A 20,958-nucleotide genomic window follows, 5' to 3' on the forward strand; every position below is an offset into this window, starting at 1 on the left:
CTGGCTTATGGGTAGTGAGGCCCTGTTTCGGCTTTCAGTTATGAACGGTGCATCACTGTGAAACTGCCGGTACCCAAGCAGAGCAGGGGTCACTGGAGCGGATGGACATGTATCCCCCACTCCCTCCACCAAATTCTGCTATGAGGTCAGGTGATCACTTGTTACACCCCATCATATTGTAATACCCTGCTTCTCACAATACTAATTGTACTATTTACAAATATGGAATTTCACACTCAAAGAGCAAGTGGATGTATATAAACGTCTGTCGAAGCATAACAACTTTATACACAGCCTTCATGATAGATGTGCTTGCCATTAATTAGACTGAAGCTGGCCATGGAGTGATTAGTGCTTTTAAGAGAGGTCATTCTGGTGGTACTTCTTCCCATGCTCTGAGACCTCATAATGAGTCTGGGCCTGCAGCAGAACAATTGGTTGTTGAACTGTTTCCTGAAACTCTTGCTGAGCAAATAAAGAGCAAACGGATTCACGCAGGAATTGGTAAAGGCTAACACCCGAGCACAGATGCTGGTGATATAGTGCAAAACGGAAGTGTCCACTTCTGAATAATGGTAGGAGCGATATAAATAGATGACGTGGTTGGGGAGCCAGCAGAATGCGAAGAGTCCAACAAACACCAAGACTGTTTTAGCAAGTCGCTTTCGGGATTCAATCTAAAGAGAAAGAACATTTAAATTAGTACGATGACCTAAATGCTACAATATGTAATCTTGTATCCTACATGAACACACTATTGTTTTTAAACAGTATTATTTTAAACTGTAATCATATTTAATATTAAATAAAAAGGATTCGATTAATAAGAAGTTTTCCACCTTCAGACACCTTTAATATATTGCGTTTTTATAACATCCTGACACTTTTATATTGCTTTAGCTTTCAGACTTTCTTTTATGTTGTTTAACAAAGTGCTTATTTCATGTAGACAGAGATACATATTTTGATTTTCCTTCGATACAACAAAGGCCAGCTCTGTGGGTACAACTATATTCAGTGCAGAGCAGACCATTGTTTATTTATTTATTTTTTGCAGTTGGAAATGACAAACAACCCTGCCTGGATTATATAAATACTTTGCTAGAAAACACAGTAGGAAGGATTAGATTATTGTACTGGTTTGCATATGCCGTATTTGGAAAGAAAAGGTATATACAAACAATGTATTAAAGGTGAAGTGAAATTACTAAATAATATAAGCAAATATTTGATGATTTCTGGATGAGTTATCGAAATCTCAAGGGTAGATCCCAGAAGATCTGCAACTTAGAGACAGAGCCAAAAAGTGTAGCATGCTCCAAACTATATACTAGGGATGCTCAGGCTTGGTGTTTTGAAAACCGAGCCCCCTCGAACTTCACCAATCTGAGTCCCGAGCCGAAACACAGATAAGTGTTTATGTTTTGATTTTAATGTTCAGGTAATTGCTCTTTTATTTTGGTTATTAAATTTATACTTTGAATAACAGTACTTATGAAATGTTTAGTACATGGTATATAGTTTGGAGCATACTATACTATTTGGCTTTGTTTCTAAGTTGCAGTCTTCTGGGATCTACCCTTGAGATTTGAAAACTCATCTAGAAAGATTACATTCTATATATCATCAAATATACCAGATTAGCCTATTGCTAGCCACTTGACACTATTATAGGGGCAGGTTTTGTTTAAAGATCTACACTATGTGTGGTGCTTTATTCTTTCAATTTTGAATATATTAAAGCTATTTTAAGGTAGAGAATTTCCTTTATACCACCTTGCCCTCAATTACTAGAGTTTATAAATACAGTGATACTGATAACTAACTGCATTAACCTTACATGTACATTAGGGTGGTTAGGCTTACATTATTATACAACCTGACATTATCTCAAATACAGTTGGGATGTGTGCAAGACATAAATTGAGTGTAATGAAATGTAGTTACTTTTCTATAATACATCACTGCTCAATTCATACAAGAGTAAGACCCGGCAGGTACAGGTAATAACCGATATGGACTTGCTCTGCCCTGTCCAAAAATCCAGGAAGTAGGTCCAGAACACCCTCCAGGCACTGGAGAAGGTAGGTTGATCAAAGCCACTAGCCAAAGTCAGGTTTGGAGAGAGCAAGATAATCAAGGTCACTAGTCAAGCTCAAGGGTTGAAGAAAACAATGCTATGACATGCAAAGGTTCGGCAAAAGAGTAACAACAAGCAATAGAGCTCAGACAACAAATGCTCAGTATTAATAATTTGACCAGACAAGAAAGTGCTAAGAACAGATGCCTTAAATAGGAAGAAACATTTGCAGGCACTAATAAGTGGTGATCTCATAATCCTGTACCAAATACAAAACTTCTCAGTGCAACAATTGCAGCAACAAAGGCATGACATTATCCCATATGAACATCGCACACACACAAAATCACAATACCAGGACCTAGCAACGACAATGCAGCAGTGGTAATGAGAGAGTAGCTGTAAATGGTTGCTTCTAGTGATGATGTTGGTCAGAATAGCATAAATATAGTACATCCATTATTCCACAAATTGCTCAAAAGATTTAATCTTATCCTTAGCCATCTTAATCTAATTTATATTGGAATATAGCTAAGCAAATGGTTCCAGAAAAAAACTAGTCGGCATAGCCATCATTTTGGAATAAATAGTACTCTATCTCTAAACGGATTTATTTTTGGGACAACTTATGCTACAGCTGTAACCAAGTCTCTTTTTCTTATATAGGAAACTCTAATTCTAGCCTTTATTAAAGGTGGCCAAACATGCAGCATATTGGTATAGATACAGTGGGCGTGATTCATTAAGGAGAGTAAACCAAAAAAATTAGTAACTTTGCACCTTGGCAAAACCATGTTACAATACAAGGTGTCAAATTAGTTTATTATTTTGCACATAAAGACAATACTGGCTGTTTTCTCTCGTCTGACACAAATACTTGATAGCTTTAATTTACACTGACATTTAAAGTTGATCTAGGAGATGCCCTGCAACAATTATAAAGCTGTCACCACATTTTAAATTTACCTCCACCTTCAATGCAACATAGCTCTTCCAAGGTGCAAAGTTACTCCTTTGTTTTGCTTTCCTTTCCTTATTGAATCAGGCTCAGTGGCACTACATTAGCCTATCAGCATGGTTTTGACCTCAATGCCTTTGGCATACAGAGAATTATCTAATCAAGTTCGATCTGATCATTTTTGGGAATGCCTTAAGATTTGGACAGCAGATGACTGGCTATTCAGCCTGAGTGTTAAACAGACAATCTGTGCCTAACATCCAACATATATTCAATGGAACAGCCCCTTCTCATGTGCACTGTAATAACATATTTAGAGATTATGTCTTCATTATATAGAAACAGTATAATAAGTGTTAAATTAATAACCGCATTACTTAAAGAAAATGTATTTCTTAAGAATTTAAGATTGATGCAGTCACAATGGCTTATCAGCTAAAGAAATTAGGTTACTAACCATGCATTCTGTTACATCTGGTATTGTAATTGTGAATTGAACAACGCATTCACCTGATATCACAGCAAAGATAATGTAATAGAGACTGAAGAAAGTTACCTAACCTTCAAATCAGAATAAAACAAAATGAGGCCAAATTTTAAGTCTGACATAAAATCAGTAAATGGGACCACAAAAGATTATACCATTCTTTCCTACTCTCCTGGAATTTCCGAGAGGCTGCCGAATTTCGGGTAGTCCTCCCGGACGAGTACGTATAGTGATGCAATGACGTCGTCACACCCCCTCCTACCCTCTGTCACATGATCTGTACTCCGATCTGCCAGAGTACAGATTTAAAAAGTAGGCAAGTATGGATTATACCTCGACTTAAGTGTCAGGTCACACATCTAATAAATGTTACATTTAATCTGTATAGAAAACATGGTTATACTGTTCAAATCACACCGATATATATGTATCATTGTTAGGGCTGGTGATTATTTAGACCAACATTTAGATTTTAAAGAAAATCAAATTAAAGGGTGCAAATGTATTGCAATGCAAGGGAAAATGCTGCCTGTTTTTGTACACAGCACACAAATACTCTAAATGGCTATGTAAAATTACAGCTACAGAGTCCATTCCCCAACTCTAAATCTGTTTGCACGCTTTTAAATTTTCCCGCTCACCCCAGAGCAATATGGTTTTGCATATTCTATTTGGATTTACAGCTAACACAATAAGACACCCATACCGAGTAAGAAAAAAAAGCATTAATTTTAAAGAGTTGCATGACTGATACTGAAAATGAAGTTCTAATGTGTAAATTAAGTAAAATATTGTAAGGGTAATGTATGTGACTGAATCAGTTATTGTACATTTATTGTTTTCTGTGTTTATTTGTTATCTTAAACTATATAAATAAAGCATTCATTGTTAAAAATAAAAAGAAGAACGCCCTGCTTTGAGGTATGCCACTCATAGACATATAAACATTTAGTTGGTCAGTTTTTTAGATACTGTAGAAAACAAAGTATTACTGTATCTGAAGAAGCTGGACAGAATTTGGTATTAATAGGACATATGCAAATACCAAATTAATTCTGGTCAGGTTTAACATGAGCAATTAGTTAACTTGAAACATATTCTAAACAGATACTGACAGAATGACAATACTTATGAAAGAAGTATCTATGACAATAATTTCTATACTTTCAATGAACAATATCTCACACTAAATTTGAATTTAGCGTTAGATTTATGGGCTAAATTTTTTAAGTGCCTACGTTTATACACATAATTGTGCTTTAGATGTGTCCAATTTTTCCTGATTTTTTTCATTCTGTACAATGTAAAATGGTTTCAGTAGATTTTCAGCAAGAATAAGTAATTCATCAATGCCAGGTTTTTTTAAATGTGCCCTGGTATAAACACTATGAGTGATCTTCTGCTGGTTTGTGGAATGGGTTAGAAAAGCTCATATAGGAAATAGATCACTTCAAAGTCTATCTTGCTAACACTTTAGGACCACTCGCTTCATTAATGTCAAGGGTTTTATGTTGTGTTTATGTTTTATGGTGTTGTATGTATCAATTGGATTTATTACACTGGTAGAAAGAGATATTGGAAACGGCAAAAAGTGGCAATTAAAGTTTAGGCCAAGGACCAAGGGCTGGTGCTTAGCGCACCTAACTAGCATTGAATATTTAACATCCCCAATGCACCTAGTCTCTCCCACCAGGGCACACTATGTTTTGCACCCACAATTGTTGCCACTGTCCCGTGTAAGCTCTATGCACAGATCATTGAATTAATCAAATGTATTTGTGCATAAATAGGAGCCAACATCTGGTGCTTTGATGGCTGCACGATTGCACATTCATAAAATGACCTCTATAAAAGGTCCAGATTGACTTCAGCCAGTTTTACTCATAGATAACATTATATGTTGTAGTGAAGCAACATAGACATAAAAAGTGAACCTTAAGATTAAATGTACATGGGCATTTTTAATTAAGTTCCTCCATTTTATTCATAGTGGATGGATTCGCACCCATGACCCCAGTGCTGTAAGGCACCAATGCTAACCACTGTGACACTGTGCTGCCGCATTATCTAGGTATTAAGGATCACCACTTTGCAAGTGTTTACCTGTGTCTCTCCTTCATTTCTAATTAAAAATATGTGGTACCCTAAATCTAAATTTAATGGCGGTCTGGGCCTCCCCTTGTTTGACAAATATTACCAAGCTACACAACTGACTCATCTTGTCTCTTCGCTCTCGCCATTGGGAATCAAGAAGTGGGTGGATATCGAATACTTGTTGTCTCCAGATATAGGAGTTCACTTTTTACCCTGGATTCCTAGGGGTGTCAGACCAGCCTCAACCCTTGTTACGCCCTCCATCCATTTTACGCTGGAGGTATGGGACAAATTGAACAAAAAATATACACTGGCCCCATACCCTTCGCATCTCACCCAGCTATGGAGACACCCTCGTTTCCCGCAGAGGTGCATCAATGCTTTTGCTTACCCTTGGAGGAAAGCAGGGCTAGACCGTTTCTTCCATTTGATGGGAGAACATGCTCCACGCTCTTTCACAGACTTGTGCAAGAGACACGCACTTCCAAGCAACCTTTACTTTCACTATGTGCAAATCAAAAGTTTTATTCAAGCCCAGACCCATTCATCTAGGTTGCGGTTGCCAACATCTTTCGAGAGACACTGTATTTATAGTGTGGGTCGCCAAGGCTATATTTCGATCCTGTATAGTTCTCTCGTGTCCTCCTCATCTCCTCCTAAGGAAATGTTTGAGCAGGCTTGGGAACAGGATCTTGGGGTGACCCTAGACTAGGAGAGATGGTCGCTCATCCATGAAAGAATCTCAAGGTCATCTATTAACATAGCTATCCGCGAAAACTCATACAAGGTCTACACTAGATGGTACATGGTCCCTGAGAAACTTCATTCTATCTATCCCCAAACCTCAGATCTATGTTGGCGTGAATGTGGGGCGGTGGGCTCTTTCCTCCATATTTGGTGGGATTGCCCTTTGGTAGATAAATTCTGGGATGAAGTTATATCATTGGTTCGACAGGTTACTTCAATTACTGTGCCCAAGAATCCACTCTCGGTGCTTCTATACCAACCTATCAAGGGCATTACAAAAACATCAGACAAGCTGATCCGACACATCTATAATGCAGCTAAGTTACAAATAGCTAGTGAATGGAAGAAGGCCACACAACCTTCTAGAGAGGGTGTTATGAAAAGAACTTGGCACACGGCATCCATGGAGTATGTGACTAGTCCCCTCCATGATAAAGTTTCCACGTTTCACAAAGTATGGGATCCTTGGTATAGCTTCAACAACAGTTCTATGCCAGGCCTCTCATAAGCCTTAGTTACTCTCTCCTCCTTCTCTTTTCTCAATTTCTTTAACTTTCTACCTCCTATTCTCTCTGTGTTCCCTCCACCCACCTATTCCCCTTTGCCCCTTCCCCCCCCCCCTTCCCTCCCCAAAAAAATAAAAAATTATCACAGTTTTGTTAGATTCACTGGATAGGTACAAGGGTACAAGGTGCACAATTGGAATTGGGAGGAAAAAAATAAATAAATTTCTATCTCAATAATACTCTGCAGATCTTTAACTAACTCCCTCTTAAGATGTACTTGGATATGAAAAATATATTTATGCCTTTTCTGTGGATTTTCTAAGTTTTTTATTTTTCGCACCAGTAATTTTTACATTTTGCAATCCTGGTACTTGGATACTATGCGTGACCTGTATTGTTGTGCTGTATATACATCTGCTGTTATAAATAAAAAGTTTAAAAAAAAAAAAAAAAATATGTGGTACATCATACAGGCAGAGCTGTGCGCTTCTGCACTTGCGCCTCTTTATGACTGGAGAGGCAGAACAGGGAGGGAGGGGGCGGTCCAGCTTGGGCAGAGTACAGTAAGGGCATGTTCATGCAAATGCGTCTGAGGCAGACCAGAGTGGAAAGGCCAAGAGCCATATCTTTTGTACCTGCAAGAGCACAGGTGCAGATACTTGTTGACGATGATGATGGTCACATGAGAATTACAATGCAGCCATATGTTTTATAAAGTTTCAATACATTCTCTATAGCTAACCGTCCTTATTGATAATATGCACATTGTCGCATTTGTTATATAGAAACTTTCAGCATTTGCCTAGGGAGGCATTTAATGAGGAGCGGTGTCGATAATAGGGTGATATGCAGTCCCCCCATATTTGTTTTGCATTGTGGCATTCTTGTATAAAGTGCAGATGAAATAAATAGGTGAGGATGGCACTGACAGGCGGCATGCGGTGAGGATGGCACGAACAGGTGGCATGCAATCTACAGTGTCAGCAATTCTGCACGTCAATTGTGTTTCACTGCGTGGCACCTCCTCTATTAGCAATGAATTCCACCTTCTAAAGGTAGATAAGTTTGGGAGAGCTTATGCTGATGTATTCATTTAGTATACCAAATCTGAACATGTCTATACTGAGTGGGCCATGATGCCGATAGAGAACAGTGCACAAGAGGAGAGGGGTGCAGGCACGGACAGCAGTTGAGTAGGCTCATAGACATAGCGAAACATTTATCATTCATGAGAGTATAAAAAAGTAAAATGTGGGAGCACATATGGGCTAACGGATGTAAGAAAACGCTATATCAAATGTATGGGAGCAGACATTGGGAAATAAGGAATCAGACATGGGACAGATGTGGAGCAGTAGACATTGGGAAGACACACTGAACAAATGTGGGAGAGCAGATATAAGGGAGAGACATTGAACAAATGTGGGAGAGGAGATGTGGAGCAAATACCAGGAAGCAAATAGGAAGATGTGAACAATAGATAGTATATGGATAAATAGGATACAAAAAGATGACAAGAGATATGGAAACAGAGGGGGTACAGACTCAAATAGACACTAATCAGACACATTTGTAACAAAAATCTGCTTTCTATTTTGTATATGTTCCATACTTGCTTTTTTTGTTTTTTTGTTAATTATAATGTGACTTGTCTTGAACAGGGTTGGTTGCTGGTATTTTCCTTATAAGAGTTTTACCACTAAACGACAATCACATTCTCACATTTGCCAGGAGCAGCATCAACTCTAAATACAGCCTTAACCCCTTACTATGAACCAGTAGCCCTGTCATTCTGCACCTGATCAGTATTACATTACATAAATCATAATAGCTTTTTATATGTTTATGTACCTTAAACATTTTCAGTTATAAAACTGTAGATCGCTAGAGCAAAGCTCTTTTTTGATGTAGAGCAATTTATCAATTTGATTCTTCAATAAAGTCAATGGCTGATGCTTATCTATATATAAAAGATGCGGCTAATTAAATCCTTGGTTTTCTTCCAAAATTGCTAAACCCCACACACCTCTTAAAACAATCATAAGAATTAATGCTGCTAATATGGTTTAATGCCACTGCTGGGACATAACAATGGGGCAGCAGTTTGAATGCTAACTATTTTTGTGGCTTAAACATACACATTTTTACATTTTGTTATTTAGATTGCAAAAATTTAGCTTGTTGCTGGCTTCCGTATGTAGCGTCCGCTGTGGCAGCCTTTTAAATCCGGAAAGCGTGTAGAGTAGTGAACAAACAGCTGCCGACAGTCTCCTCGCTGATCGGGATTCCGGAATTGAGGACAGCTGACGCGTTTCTCCATCATAAGTGACGGTTTCATCAGAGGTAAGGTTACTTACCTCTGATGAAACCGGGCGCTACATACGGAAGCCAGCAACAAGCTAAGTTTTTGCAATCTAAATAACTATATACATTGGACATTTACGCCTCCTAACGATTGCTTTGCTAGAGGCTGGTTATTACATGAGAGAACCTTTTTGATACATACACCGGACAAATTGTTCTTTATTATTGGATACTTATGGTGTCCTAATTTACACTGTATGGAAATGTGAAGGTCCTCAATTGGACGTGATTCTGTGGATATATATATACTTTTTGTCCTATATTCACAATGACAGGAGTCTATTCAAGGAAACTAATATTGTTATGTGCATAATTAACCATCGACAATTCTGTTTCTATACAAAGATTCAACATATTAGCCACTATGTGTTGATCTCGACGCTGATGAGCCATAATTGAATTATTTATTCCGGATTGCTTTAGTTGTGGGTTATTAGGCTTATTAATAGTCATATATATGTATTATCTGTGTTCATTTTAGGTTTTAATGATATTAACATTTTTAAATATTTCAATATTAAATTGGCTAATTTTATCAGCGCTTCCCTATTTTTTTGTTATTTGTATTTCTATAAGGAGCAACTTCAGCAGGTTGCTGAGTGGAAGCTGCAGATAATTAGCCATATATTCAGAGATCACTCTTCCAATAGCGCCCGTATTTCTGTTTTATTTGTTCCAGAGTAAGTGGTCAGGAGAAACCAGCCAAAGTCACCAAGAGGTGCAGCAGCAGCAGCTACATAAAGAATACCCAGAATTATGCTAATCCATGTGCCAGTGAAGGAGCCGGATGGTGACAGCGACTACTCTCCTACAACTGGTGTGCAGCTGACACTTACAGTCAGAGGGTGTCTGGTGGCTGAGTGACACCAATAGGTGTGGTCAGAAATGACAGGTTACTGACAGTAAAAGGAACCCCAAGACAATTCGTACTACCACCTCTCTCCAGCCAGGGTGGCAGAGTAAACCCATCCTGTCACAGCAATAAACGGACAGCAGGGGTGTTTGTACTTCATTATATTTAAGCTGGTCAAAAAAAATATGTGTTATGTCTTCATTATTATTATTTATCCTTTTCTTTTTTGGGGGGATTTTTAAAAAAAATGTCGAGACTTTGTTTTAAGTATGGGTATGCAATACTAAATAATAAACCAATTTCAGTTAATTTTAGTTCAGATTAAATTAACAAAACAAAGGAACAGGAATAAGCTAATACGTAATAGTTGACAACTCTATGCGCAAACACAGCCTAAAAGACGCTGCCCCATCACAAAATCACATGATTGTAGTGACTCCACTCCAATCAATAACAATCTGCACCCCCACACCCCAGAAAGCCCTCTAGCCCCAGGGGCTTGGAATTGTTCTCCACAGCCCTGTCAGTTTGTTATCTCTATGGCACTGGTGAGGTCTCTGTGTTTTGTTGAAATTTATACTGTTGTTGTTTTGAACATGGGAGGTGTTCAGTATGGCTTTGCAAAATTCTGACAAAAATGTTTTGTTTGCACAAGCACAAAAGCTGAATAATATGAGAGCTCACTCTGAAGGTCTGCATTGAGAACCTTATTATTTTATTTATAGTCTTACAGTTTGCATCATTATAGTTTGTAGATTACTCAGTTTAGAGGGAACAATGTCTCTAAGCCTGTTGAAGGTCACTGTCCTTGTTTTATTAAAAGTTTTCAATGTATAATGCTATGTAGTACTCTTTTCGATCTGTTAATTATATTTCTTCCCCTTTTACAATTTACCTATGACTCAGTCAGTCCAACCCTGATCTGGAATAAGTCTATTGTTTGCCAACATTTACTGTTTGTATTATTTTCCTACATTGATGCAGAAGTCAAGAGGCTGATATTTCCTTGTATTCAGAAGACACAGGAGGTTCACATCATGCCAGCTGGCAAACATATATCTTCAGACCCCAATAATAAAAATGGAATATTATGTACTTTAAAATCACGTAAACACTACCTCTGCATACTCAAATGGTATTATTGTACCCAATGAACACGAAAAATATACGATCAGATAAAATAAAGAGGCACAAAATAATTTGGAGTATCAAACCGTTTCTAGTGTGCATAAAGTATATTAGCAAATAAAATTATGAAGATTACCAATATTATTATTATTACCTCTTTATTTTAGATTTTTGAATTCAGTAATATGTTGGAAAACCAGATACAGCAAATAAAACATGCCAGAGCAGTATATATTACTGTAATGAAATAGAGATGTCTTGTGGATTAGCACAGGCCAGTAGAGGACACCAGATATGGCGGATTTAGCCCATATAACATTTCAGCTTTTTCAGTACAGAGTTAATAGCTTCTTGTCCTTTCATCTCTGCTGTGTTTGTTTAGTGCACATCTCAAATCAATGATAGATCTGAGATATTTACACCTTATTTTATTATGTTTCCCAAATGGTGCTGGGGCTTGTTTGTTGCTAAAGAGATTGTGTAGATTTAAGGTCAGTGAGTAAAAACAACAGATTATATATTACTTTTTCATAGAATTTTTAATGAACTCTTACTAGGCAAAAAGAGATTTGATTATCTCTACTTATAGGTACAGGAAGTATCAAACTATAAAGAGCTATCATTCACAAATGCAGAATTCCATTTCTGTAGAAGTAGTTTGTACTTATGTTATACATACTCCTGGAGAGAAGGGGGAGGTGGGTGTGTTGGGGGCGGGGCCCAGTGGATCACGTCATTTGGCCCTGCCCTCTACACAACCATCAAATTATCTGACCAATTATAGCGGGGGTCAGGATTACAATGACGTGTGATTGGTGTTCTAAGCCCTGGTGCTGCCACTTAACTATAGAGGTAGTTAGGAACCGGGAGGTTGCCCTGCTCTCCCAGGAGTCCGGGAGGACTTCCAGAAATTTGAGAGTCTCCCAAAAATTCCGGGAAAGTAGGCAACTATGATGTTACAATCAGAACATTGCCTAGCATGTCACAAATACAGTATTTAAACAGATTAATTATGATACTTATATATTTAACAGACTACCTCAAGCTTCGGTGTTTGAAAAAAAACAAAACCTGGGAAAGAGTCTAATAAACAGTTCACCACAATACTGAGGTCAGATAAGGCAACAGGTGATAGGAGAAACAGTTCAGTGTGCTATAAGGTGTCATTTTTATAACTTAAAAATATAATAAAATTATTTTTAAAAATATATTGGCTTACAAAACTTTGTGTCATGTAGAGACGTCTGACAACACAATCTTCCCACATCACTTTGTTAGGAATCTCTCATAACTACTTTGTGCTAATGGATGACCCACTTTTATCAATTACTTTCAATCTGTGGCTTCCCAGTTGCCTCCATTCCACACTTAACATCATGATACTACCCCTACCACGTAGCCCTATCCTCACTAACACACAAGTGGACACTGCCTCCATTCATCTCCTGAAATATTCTATGCTGCTGTGAGCAATCTGGTGATCTGATTGGCTACAGGTTTTTCTATCACACCCTCTTCAAACCTGGAGACATTCATAAGTGTAGAAGATGAAAACTAAATTAAAAAAAAGTGTTCCAACCTTAAAATGCACCTTAACAACAGTACAATAGTTATCAAAAACAAAACCATTCCCAAAAGAATCAAAGGTGTATCCACCTGCATAGGAACAGACGTGAGAATGAATCACCTTGAAACAGGCAAATAATGTGATATTTTTGCTGTATGTATAAAGACTGTGTAATTTGAATGGAATGAAGTCTTTACTCTGTAACGTTTGTGATACTTACAAGTTCAATCATATAAAGACTATTCAGTAGACGACTAAATACTCTTCATTCTTTCATGCGCTATACTAATGCAGTTAAGGTTCATTAACTCAAATGCTTTATAAAGGGTCATCAGGTACCAAAAAATAAACTAAAAGAGGTTTTTCAGCTTCAAATTATTAAGTTGTTGGCGGGCACATTCCCTTCTATATTACTTTTTCTTTGTGGCTATTTTCATGTGCCATGGATACATATTAAATACAAAGGTATCCAGAGGGAAGAAATGTGCTCTATGTATCAGCAATGAAAGTCCTATAACCTGTTCGTGTTTGCAAATTCTGTTTGGTTTAAAAACAGTATTTTAATTTTTTTTTAATATTATTTAAGTATTTAAGTAGGAGCAGCACAGTGACTTTAGTTCGATTCCCGACCATGGACTTAGCTGCGTGGAGTTTTTATGTTCTCCCAGTGGATGAGTGGGTTTCCTCCGGGTGCTCCGGTTTCATCCCACACTCCAAAAACATACTATTAGGTTCATTGGCTGCTATTAAAATTGACCTTAGTCTCTCTCAGTGTGTATGTATGTTAGGGATTTTAGACTGTAAACTCCAATGGGACAGGGACTGATGTTAGTGAGTTCTTTGTACAGTGCTGTGGAATTAGTGGCGTTACATAAATAGCTGATGATATTTCTCATTTTAAAAAAATTATTTAACCATTTTTTAAAGTTAAACCTCCAACACTACTGTGTTTGAGAGACCACGTTTGAGGTTCACAGGTCATGTTCAAGATTTGCATCTTGCTATTAAAAAAACCCCTAAAATATATAAAATTTAGCTCGAACATGTGGTTCAACCTGTTTGACATTCGCAAATTCAGCTTAATATTTTTAATCAATCTTAAAATTCACGGAATTCCAGCAAACTTTTGAATTGTAGAACCAGTTTGTCGATATGGTTCAAGAATCGATATGCACTTGGTTTGAGCACTTTTAATCAGGAAGGCGTGGAAAATGTGTGCGCTTAAATCTGTTGCTGACTTTATTATAGAGGGCAGGACATTTTAGCCAGCAAACAGACCTGGTGGAAATCAATAATTTTCCCATTATTCCAACTAAGTCCTTTGCTGCCTCTAGCTGCACAAATAATACCCAACTAGTTTAACATACGTTTCATTTTAAATAAAAGCCTCTTTGAAATCCTCTTATGTTCACAAGTCTGTGAAAGATGAATGTGAAAAACATTAAGTTAAATGAGCAACATTTAATGAGATTAATGGAATGATCCAGCTCCAGGACATGTCGAGTCATGCTGCACTCACCAAAACAGTATTACTATGTAGTGTGGCAAAGCCAAAGGTCCATTCAGAATGGAGAAATGAAGACACTCTATCTTGATATTAGTCTCATTAAATGTTGCATAATCTGTATATTGGGAGTATAAGTGTAATAGTTTATAATACAGAGAGGACAGGCCAAATGGGCAAATGCGGCATGCAGAGCGATATTTTCACATGCAGTTGCACGATACAAGTGCTGCCCTTAGTCAATGACTCCCATAGGGCGTGTTTTACAAATGTTGAGGAATCTAAAAATGTTCTTAAAAATTAATTTTAATGGAGGCTGATTTAAACCATATTCTATCACAAAATATTTGTAAAAACACACTTTTATTAAGTGTTCATTTAAAAATATCGACTTTTATAGTGCTTTTCTTTTCTCTTCAGATCAGACCATTTCCAGTGGTGCCCCATGTATACTTGTCAGGGGAAAACTTTAAATAGCAAGAAGGCAGCCGCTGACTAGTAATTCTGGATAACAGTCTCTTAACCAGTGGTGTGCAACCTGTATTTTAGCTTGAACCCCAAATGTCAGTGTGGCATTGCACTGGGACGCCAAGATTGGTTGTTCCCAACAGAATGTACTGCATATCTGACAATTAGGGGACTCCAAAAACAGATTCTGGGAACACACTTAAGGTCTCAGCACACAGGTTGCACACTCTGCTTTAATATATTATTTTACTGATTATTTTATCTCTCTGCTCTTTAGCCTTAAGGTCTAACTTGTCTTTTTCCTCACTTAGCTCTGGCCATGTGCCAGGCGCATTCTCATCTGCAACTCACCACTGCTCTGTGGGGGTGACTTCTTCATTTACTTGGGCTATGAAACTCCTGTGTAGCTCTTAGCCCAGTAAATATACACAAGGCTGCCTCTCTGCTTCCAAGAGCACACCCTTCTCCATAGGGTCCCCATCTCTCTTTTATAAGGGCTGCTTGGATTGGGGCTCTTCCCCTGGGTTACTTTACTGGGAACTCCTCCCCCCCCACAGGTTCTAGTGACTCCATGATGCTACATTCAGGGCTTTTCTCCTTCCATCTGAGAGTCAGTTTGGGGGAATCTTCATCCTCAGAAATATATAAATCACTTATTTGCTTTATCTCTCTTATTACCATACTTCAGTCTCTAACTGTTCCTTACTTCTCCCAATCTCTTTCCCACTGACTGAGGTCACCTCTCTATCATGCAGTTATATTCTGAGGTAATTCAGTATATTTCCCCTTGACTGAGCTCACCTCTCTATCATACAGTTATATTCTGAGGTAATTCAGTATATTTCCCCCTGACTGAGCTCACCTCTCTATCATACAGTTATATTCTGAAGTGATTACACCCTCAAATCCGTCCCTTTACACTCGTCTGGCAGTCTCTCTTTTACCTGTCTCTTACAGAATCCTGCTGTCTATTCTGTGTCTCTGACATTTCTTTCCCTTGCTCTACATTACCCCTGAATTACTGTACATTTAAATCTGTTCTCCATCACAATTCTGTCTGCCATTACATTTTTCAGGATTTACTGGTATACACATAATATCTAGAGGAGTTTATACATCCCTAGGCGCATATTCAATTAGCTTTCCTGTTCGCGGTAAGGTGCATTACTGTGAAAAGTGAGCAGTACTGACGGTGATACAGTACCGCAATAATGCAGATTTTCCTTCTCAACCCTATGGGGTGAGCATAAAATCAACATTACTGCGGTAACGTGGATTGCCTTTGTGGCCCGTTCCGGCTCATTGCCGCGGACTGGAAACCTAATTGAATATCCATGTTAGTGCCTTATAAGGGTATAAACACTATTGAGTAAAATCCCTGTTCATTGGGACATTTTTACATAAAGAAGCCCTGGCAGAGTTCACATGTTGCCCTCTAAACGTTGAACTAAACCTTTATTTAAGGGTTGTCATGATATACTGTACATAAAGTAATCACCCATAATGCTTGTTAAAGTGATGACATCCTGTGCAGATGGCAAATGTTGCTGTGCAAGTATCCAGCAATGTACAATTTACATTGTCACATGACTACCTTCATTATTCAATGTTTCTGACTTTTTTAGAAACAAAAACAGAGTAGAAATAAACCTGCTCTCAGTTAATCACATATTATACACCAGCTGTATGGCAATATAAATGCACTGTATGAATACAAAGCAAAAAGTCAGCCGTTGTCAGAGCTTGTTCTTACCAATATCAGGCAGTATTGCGAAACAACACTTTATAGGCAACCCATTTGAAAGAGGTTTGACATACATTGTTTTCTCTATGTGTTACAAAACAGTGTTAACAAGGTTTCTGGCTTGATTGATTTCCTTATTTATGTCTTATGTCTTTTCTAAGCAGTGCCAAGAGGTCCTTTTAACTTTGAACAATCAAAGAAATAAATTCATTCCCAGTAGGTGTTAGATGGTAGCACTCGATTACATATAGAGTACTGTTAAATTGTATTTCTAGACAAGGCTATAGTCTCTTCAGTAGTTCTGAAACACCTATTAGCCTTACTGAGCTACAGATCTGAGAAAAATATTACAAATTGATTAAGTCCATGGCAAAATATAAACTGGACATAGACAACTGATGTGAGAAATGTGGAATTTATACAATAGATTTCTGTCATATTCTTTATTTATGTGTTAAATTCCAAAGATTTCAGAACACATTAGAGACATAGATAAATTATTTAACTAATATACGTCCCATTTGGACTTCAACAGATAAAGAAAAAAAATAAGATTGTATTTTATATTTAATAAAGAATTATTTAAGGTATGTGTATTTCACTCTGTTGGGACAAGGACAGTCTTTAAGACCCCTGCTCCCGTAGGGTTGGGAAGTGTCTGATCACTCATCAGCATGAGACACACTGGTTTTGTGGACCACAATCAATTGGACATCTACCCTGTGATGACCAGCCTGTGGTTGTTTATTACTATAGCAGGGGGAATTCACACTGGTGGACCCCCTCTTATAGTGGAACCTTCCCCATCTGTCTAGCTCTGGGACTGGCTGAAGACTTGGTGGACAAAACATGATCTATGCCCGCTCTAAGCTGGTGCAAAATTTGAGTCCTTTTGCGTGCTATAAATGACCATCCTTTGCAAAGAACACAACTGAAAATGTCACCCACCCACTTACCTCATTAGAATAATCTCACTAATCAAAACAGAATCTTGTTTGAGTGGGAACGCCTTCACTCTGCACAACTCTGCTCATCTTCTCTCCTCTACAAATATGGTTATTTTGCTCTGCAAAACTATGCGCCCTAGCAGAAATCTAGGCACATTTGCGCATATCGTGCTGCATAGTGCATTCAAATCTGTTTTTGTCCTCCTTCAATGATCTCCATAGTATTTATAGCGCATATAGTCCATCAAATCTAGATCATAGGGCCCCAAGAAGGTTTAAAGATCTCTTTCTAAGTAGGGCTTTTTTTTTTACCATAAAGCAGGGTGAGGCAACATCATTTTAGGTGCGACAGAAAAAAGGTTCACACCTCACCTTCGACACCTAACTTCTTTCTGTTTCTCCTTCCTCTCCTATGTCTATTACCACTCTTGCAACATGGACTGCAGGAGAAAGCACAGGGGGACACCAATCACATGCACTTCCTCCTGCAGTCATTTCGTTAGTAGCACTGTGTCTGGCAGCTCATGTAGAGGATGCATAAGAGGGAAATATATTTCCTCTCCCTCCACATATGCCTGCCTGTGCATCCAGTCACCTGTCTGCAGAAGGAAGCACAGGTGTCACAGTGTACTCCCTCCTGAATCAATGTTGCCAGTGTGGTGATCGATGGGTACGCTGGCAGTGGGATTCCTGGGGCAGGATGTGGAACTGCAAATGCTGCCTCGGAAGGGGAAAGGAGTGCCCTTGATTCTAACTTTGGGTAGAAAAAGATGTTGAACCATTTGATAAAATCAGCATCTGCAACTCCCAAATGGTTGAAAATAAAAACGAGTGAAGTTGTGGCAAAATTTTGCGCAAATTGTGCAAAATGGCTTGTTCCACTGTGATGCACAAAGTTCCAGTGATACATGTTTGAGTTACGTCTTTGCTTCACTATTTATATTATGCCATTGTGCACTGTAATGGTAAATTTCCATTTCTCTTAGTTTATTGTGAATAGAGGTGGGAAGACAACAGTTAATGTATTCTGCTGTATAGTGTGGTTGGAGTAGGCCTGGGAACATCTAAGGCCAATGGTGAAAAATTTCACATCCAAATATGAACAAAAATATTTTGCAAAACAGTTTTGAATTTTTTTTCTCTCTGGTTAAAAAAAAAGAAAACTATTTTTTTAGACAAGATAAACTCAAGTAATTGGGTATTCTGGTGATTGAATTTCTGCAAAGACTGATTAATATTAATTCCCACAGTATGTGCTAAACATGTTATGCTGTCCATTTAGATCTGGTTGTATTTTTTAAGTATTCGTTCCCATTGGAATGTTTGAATTTGCTCTAAAATGTTCATAGCAATATTGAAATATATCTAAAAAAAATCTAATACTAACTCCTTGTGTATTAAATATTTTCTGTTTGTATTCCCACCATTCAGATTTAAGTGACTGGTTTTGTCTGAACTCTGCTATGCAGGATGAGGAACAAGGCTAATAAGGCTAATAATGCCATAATTGTTTGTACGTCGAACAACTGGGCATCCAGTTTGGAACTAGCACAATAATGAGATGCACATATGAATGTATTAGGGTTATAACTAAAACACTTATCTCTCCTTTATCCGTGTTGATGCATTCTCTATGTAATGACTCATAGTACATTAACTTAATCTAAAGTACCGTAAAACAGTATATATGAACAAAATTATAAGTTAAGACCAATAGACAATTCAGTGTAATTACATTCCAACTACGTTTCTGCACTTGTGCCCCCCATTATAACAAAATTCACAATGCCAGTTTACACATAAATAGCAGTAATACAGATCTGGACCTTGACCTACTTCAGCTAAATGCAGACAGAAATCTTTGTTAGTCCACAATTGAACAGGATGGAAGATGCCATTTGCAAATCAGTATGTTGATCATGTTAGCAGTGGCATAGCAACCATAGTAGTAGCATTGGTAGAACCCACACTGGGGGGTCCTGCTTTGACCCCTCTATGCTACACAGGCACATTGGGTGTTTGGTTCTCTCTCTCCTATGGCACAAAAAAATCTTTATATCTCTTTTCTGTACTGTTTTTTTCTAGAACTCTGTTAGTAGTGATAGCCCCTGTGTGGTCATGATGCATTCTTCATGCTCTCATGTAAACATGTGTGAATTGAGATGGTAACCCAAAACATCTGCAAATGCTGCATTATTCCTCCTCCTTCCATCGTTCACAATGGACTTATTATTTACTTACAAAAAAAAAAAAAAGACTTTCAGTTAAAACAAAGTTTCCCCCATTACAAATTCCCCCCTCAAAGTCCAGCAGTGGACCCTCCCTGTGTTTATCTTATAACTGCTATTTCAACAAAAGTAGAAGCATCCATTGTATGAGACCAACATGTGCTGGAGGAGTGGAGCCGTCATGTAAGATTCAAATAGTCAATGGGGGTTGTGCACTGAACACAGCACGTGATTGGACAAGAGCCACAGCCGTCAAATATCAATTTTAGCGTTCACTCTGCATTGGTAAATGTTTTACCTTTGCCAGGGCTTGGAAAATGACACGATTCTTGCTTTGATTTGTAATTGTAAAGTAAGAGACATGGTCCTAAAGCAATGGAAGTCACACAATTTCTACACAGCGAGGGAATTCCTATTTTAAAAGAGAGCATATTTTGTAAAGTCATCTATTTACATAGTGCCTTGTGTATTACTATATGTTAAAAAAAAGGTAATCCATGTTGGGCCACACACTGTGTTATGCTACTCTTGGACGCCTTCCTTTACACAGTTCCCTCCGCTGGTGAGTGTCAGACACTGTCCTTGCTCTCTGCCTTTGCTGCAGGGATGAATGCCCTCGGCTCTAAGCGGTATGCCCCCATTGCCTAGGAACGTGACGCATCTTACGAGTTTTCAGTCAGCCAGATAGAGCTGAGTCTCCCATTGCTAGGCAACAGGACACAAGCTTTTAGAGCCATATCAGCGGTCAGTGTGACATTACTGACCCTGGGATTTACCTCTTGGCAGCCTATATAAGTATTGGATTGTATCAGAGGTCTGTTCTAGGTTCCTGTTCATTTCAACACCTCTGGTTCCCTTCTATATTGGACTTCCTGTTACTGACTTTACTTTTTCCTGACAAATCCTTTGCTTCACGTTCTGCTTCCGTTAGGATCTCCTGGTTTGACCTCGGCTACCCTGACTATTCTTCTGTTTCACATTCTGGTTCCGGTTGGACCGTCTGGTTTGACTTCAGCTACCCTGACTATTCTTTTGCTTCACGCATTGGCTTTCTTTGGATCTCCTGGTTCTTGTGCACTACTCTCAGGGGCATATTCAATTGTTGGCGTTCTAGCCAAAAATCTTGCGGCACGCACACAATATTACCATCAATACGGTAATAGTGCGCGTAAATACCGGTATTACGGTACTTTTCTCTCTGGATTTCAGCTCGCAGCTCCCTGAGCCACAAGCTGAAATCCAGCTTACTTTTACCGTAATACCGGTAATAGTTTTAACGCTGC

At 38.3% G+C, this 20,958-nt stretch overlaps 1 protein-coding gene across 1 annotated transcript in view; it reads right to left on the minus strand.

Moving 5' to 3' along the window:
* Positions 1-284: 284 nt before the first annotated feature.
* Positions 285-20,958, minus strand: part of GRPR (gastrin releasing peptide receptor) — a 106,447-nt gene continuing 85,773 nt past the window's right edge. The window contains exon 3 of the mRNA XM_075198202.1: positions 285-677. Within this exon, the coding sequence (XP_075054303.1) occupies positions 285-677 (393 nt within the window). The remainder of the gene's footprint in view (positions 678-20,958) is intronic.

Source organism: Mixophyes fleayi, chromosome 2 (assembly GCF_038048845.1).
Source record: "Mixophyes fleayi isolate aMixFle1 chromosome 2, aMixFle1.hap1, whole genome shotgun sequence".
Taxonomy (NCBI): domain Eukaryota; kingdom Metazoa; phylum Chordata; class Amphibia; order Anura; family Limnodynastidae; genus Mixophyes; species Mixophyes fleayi.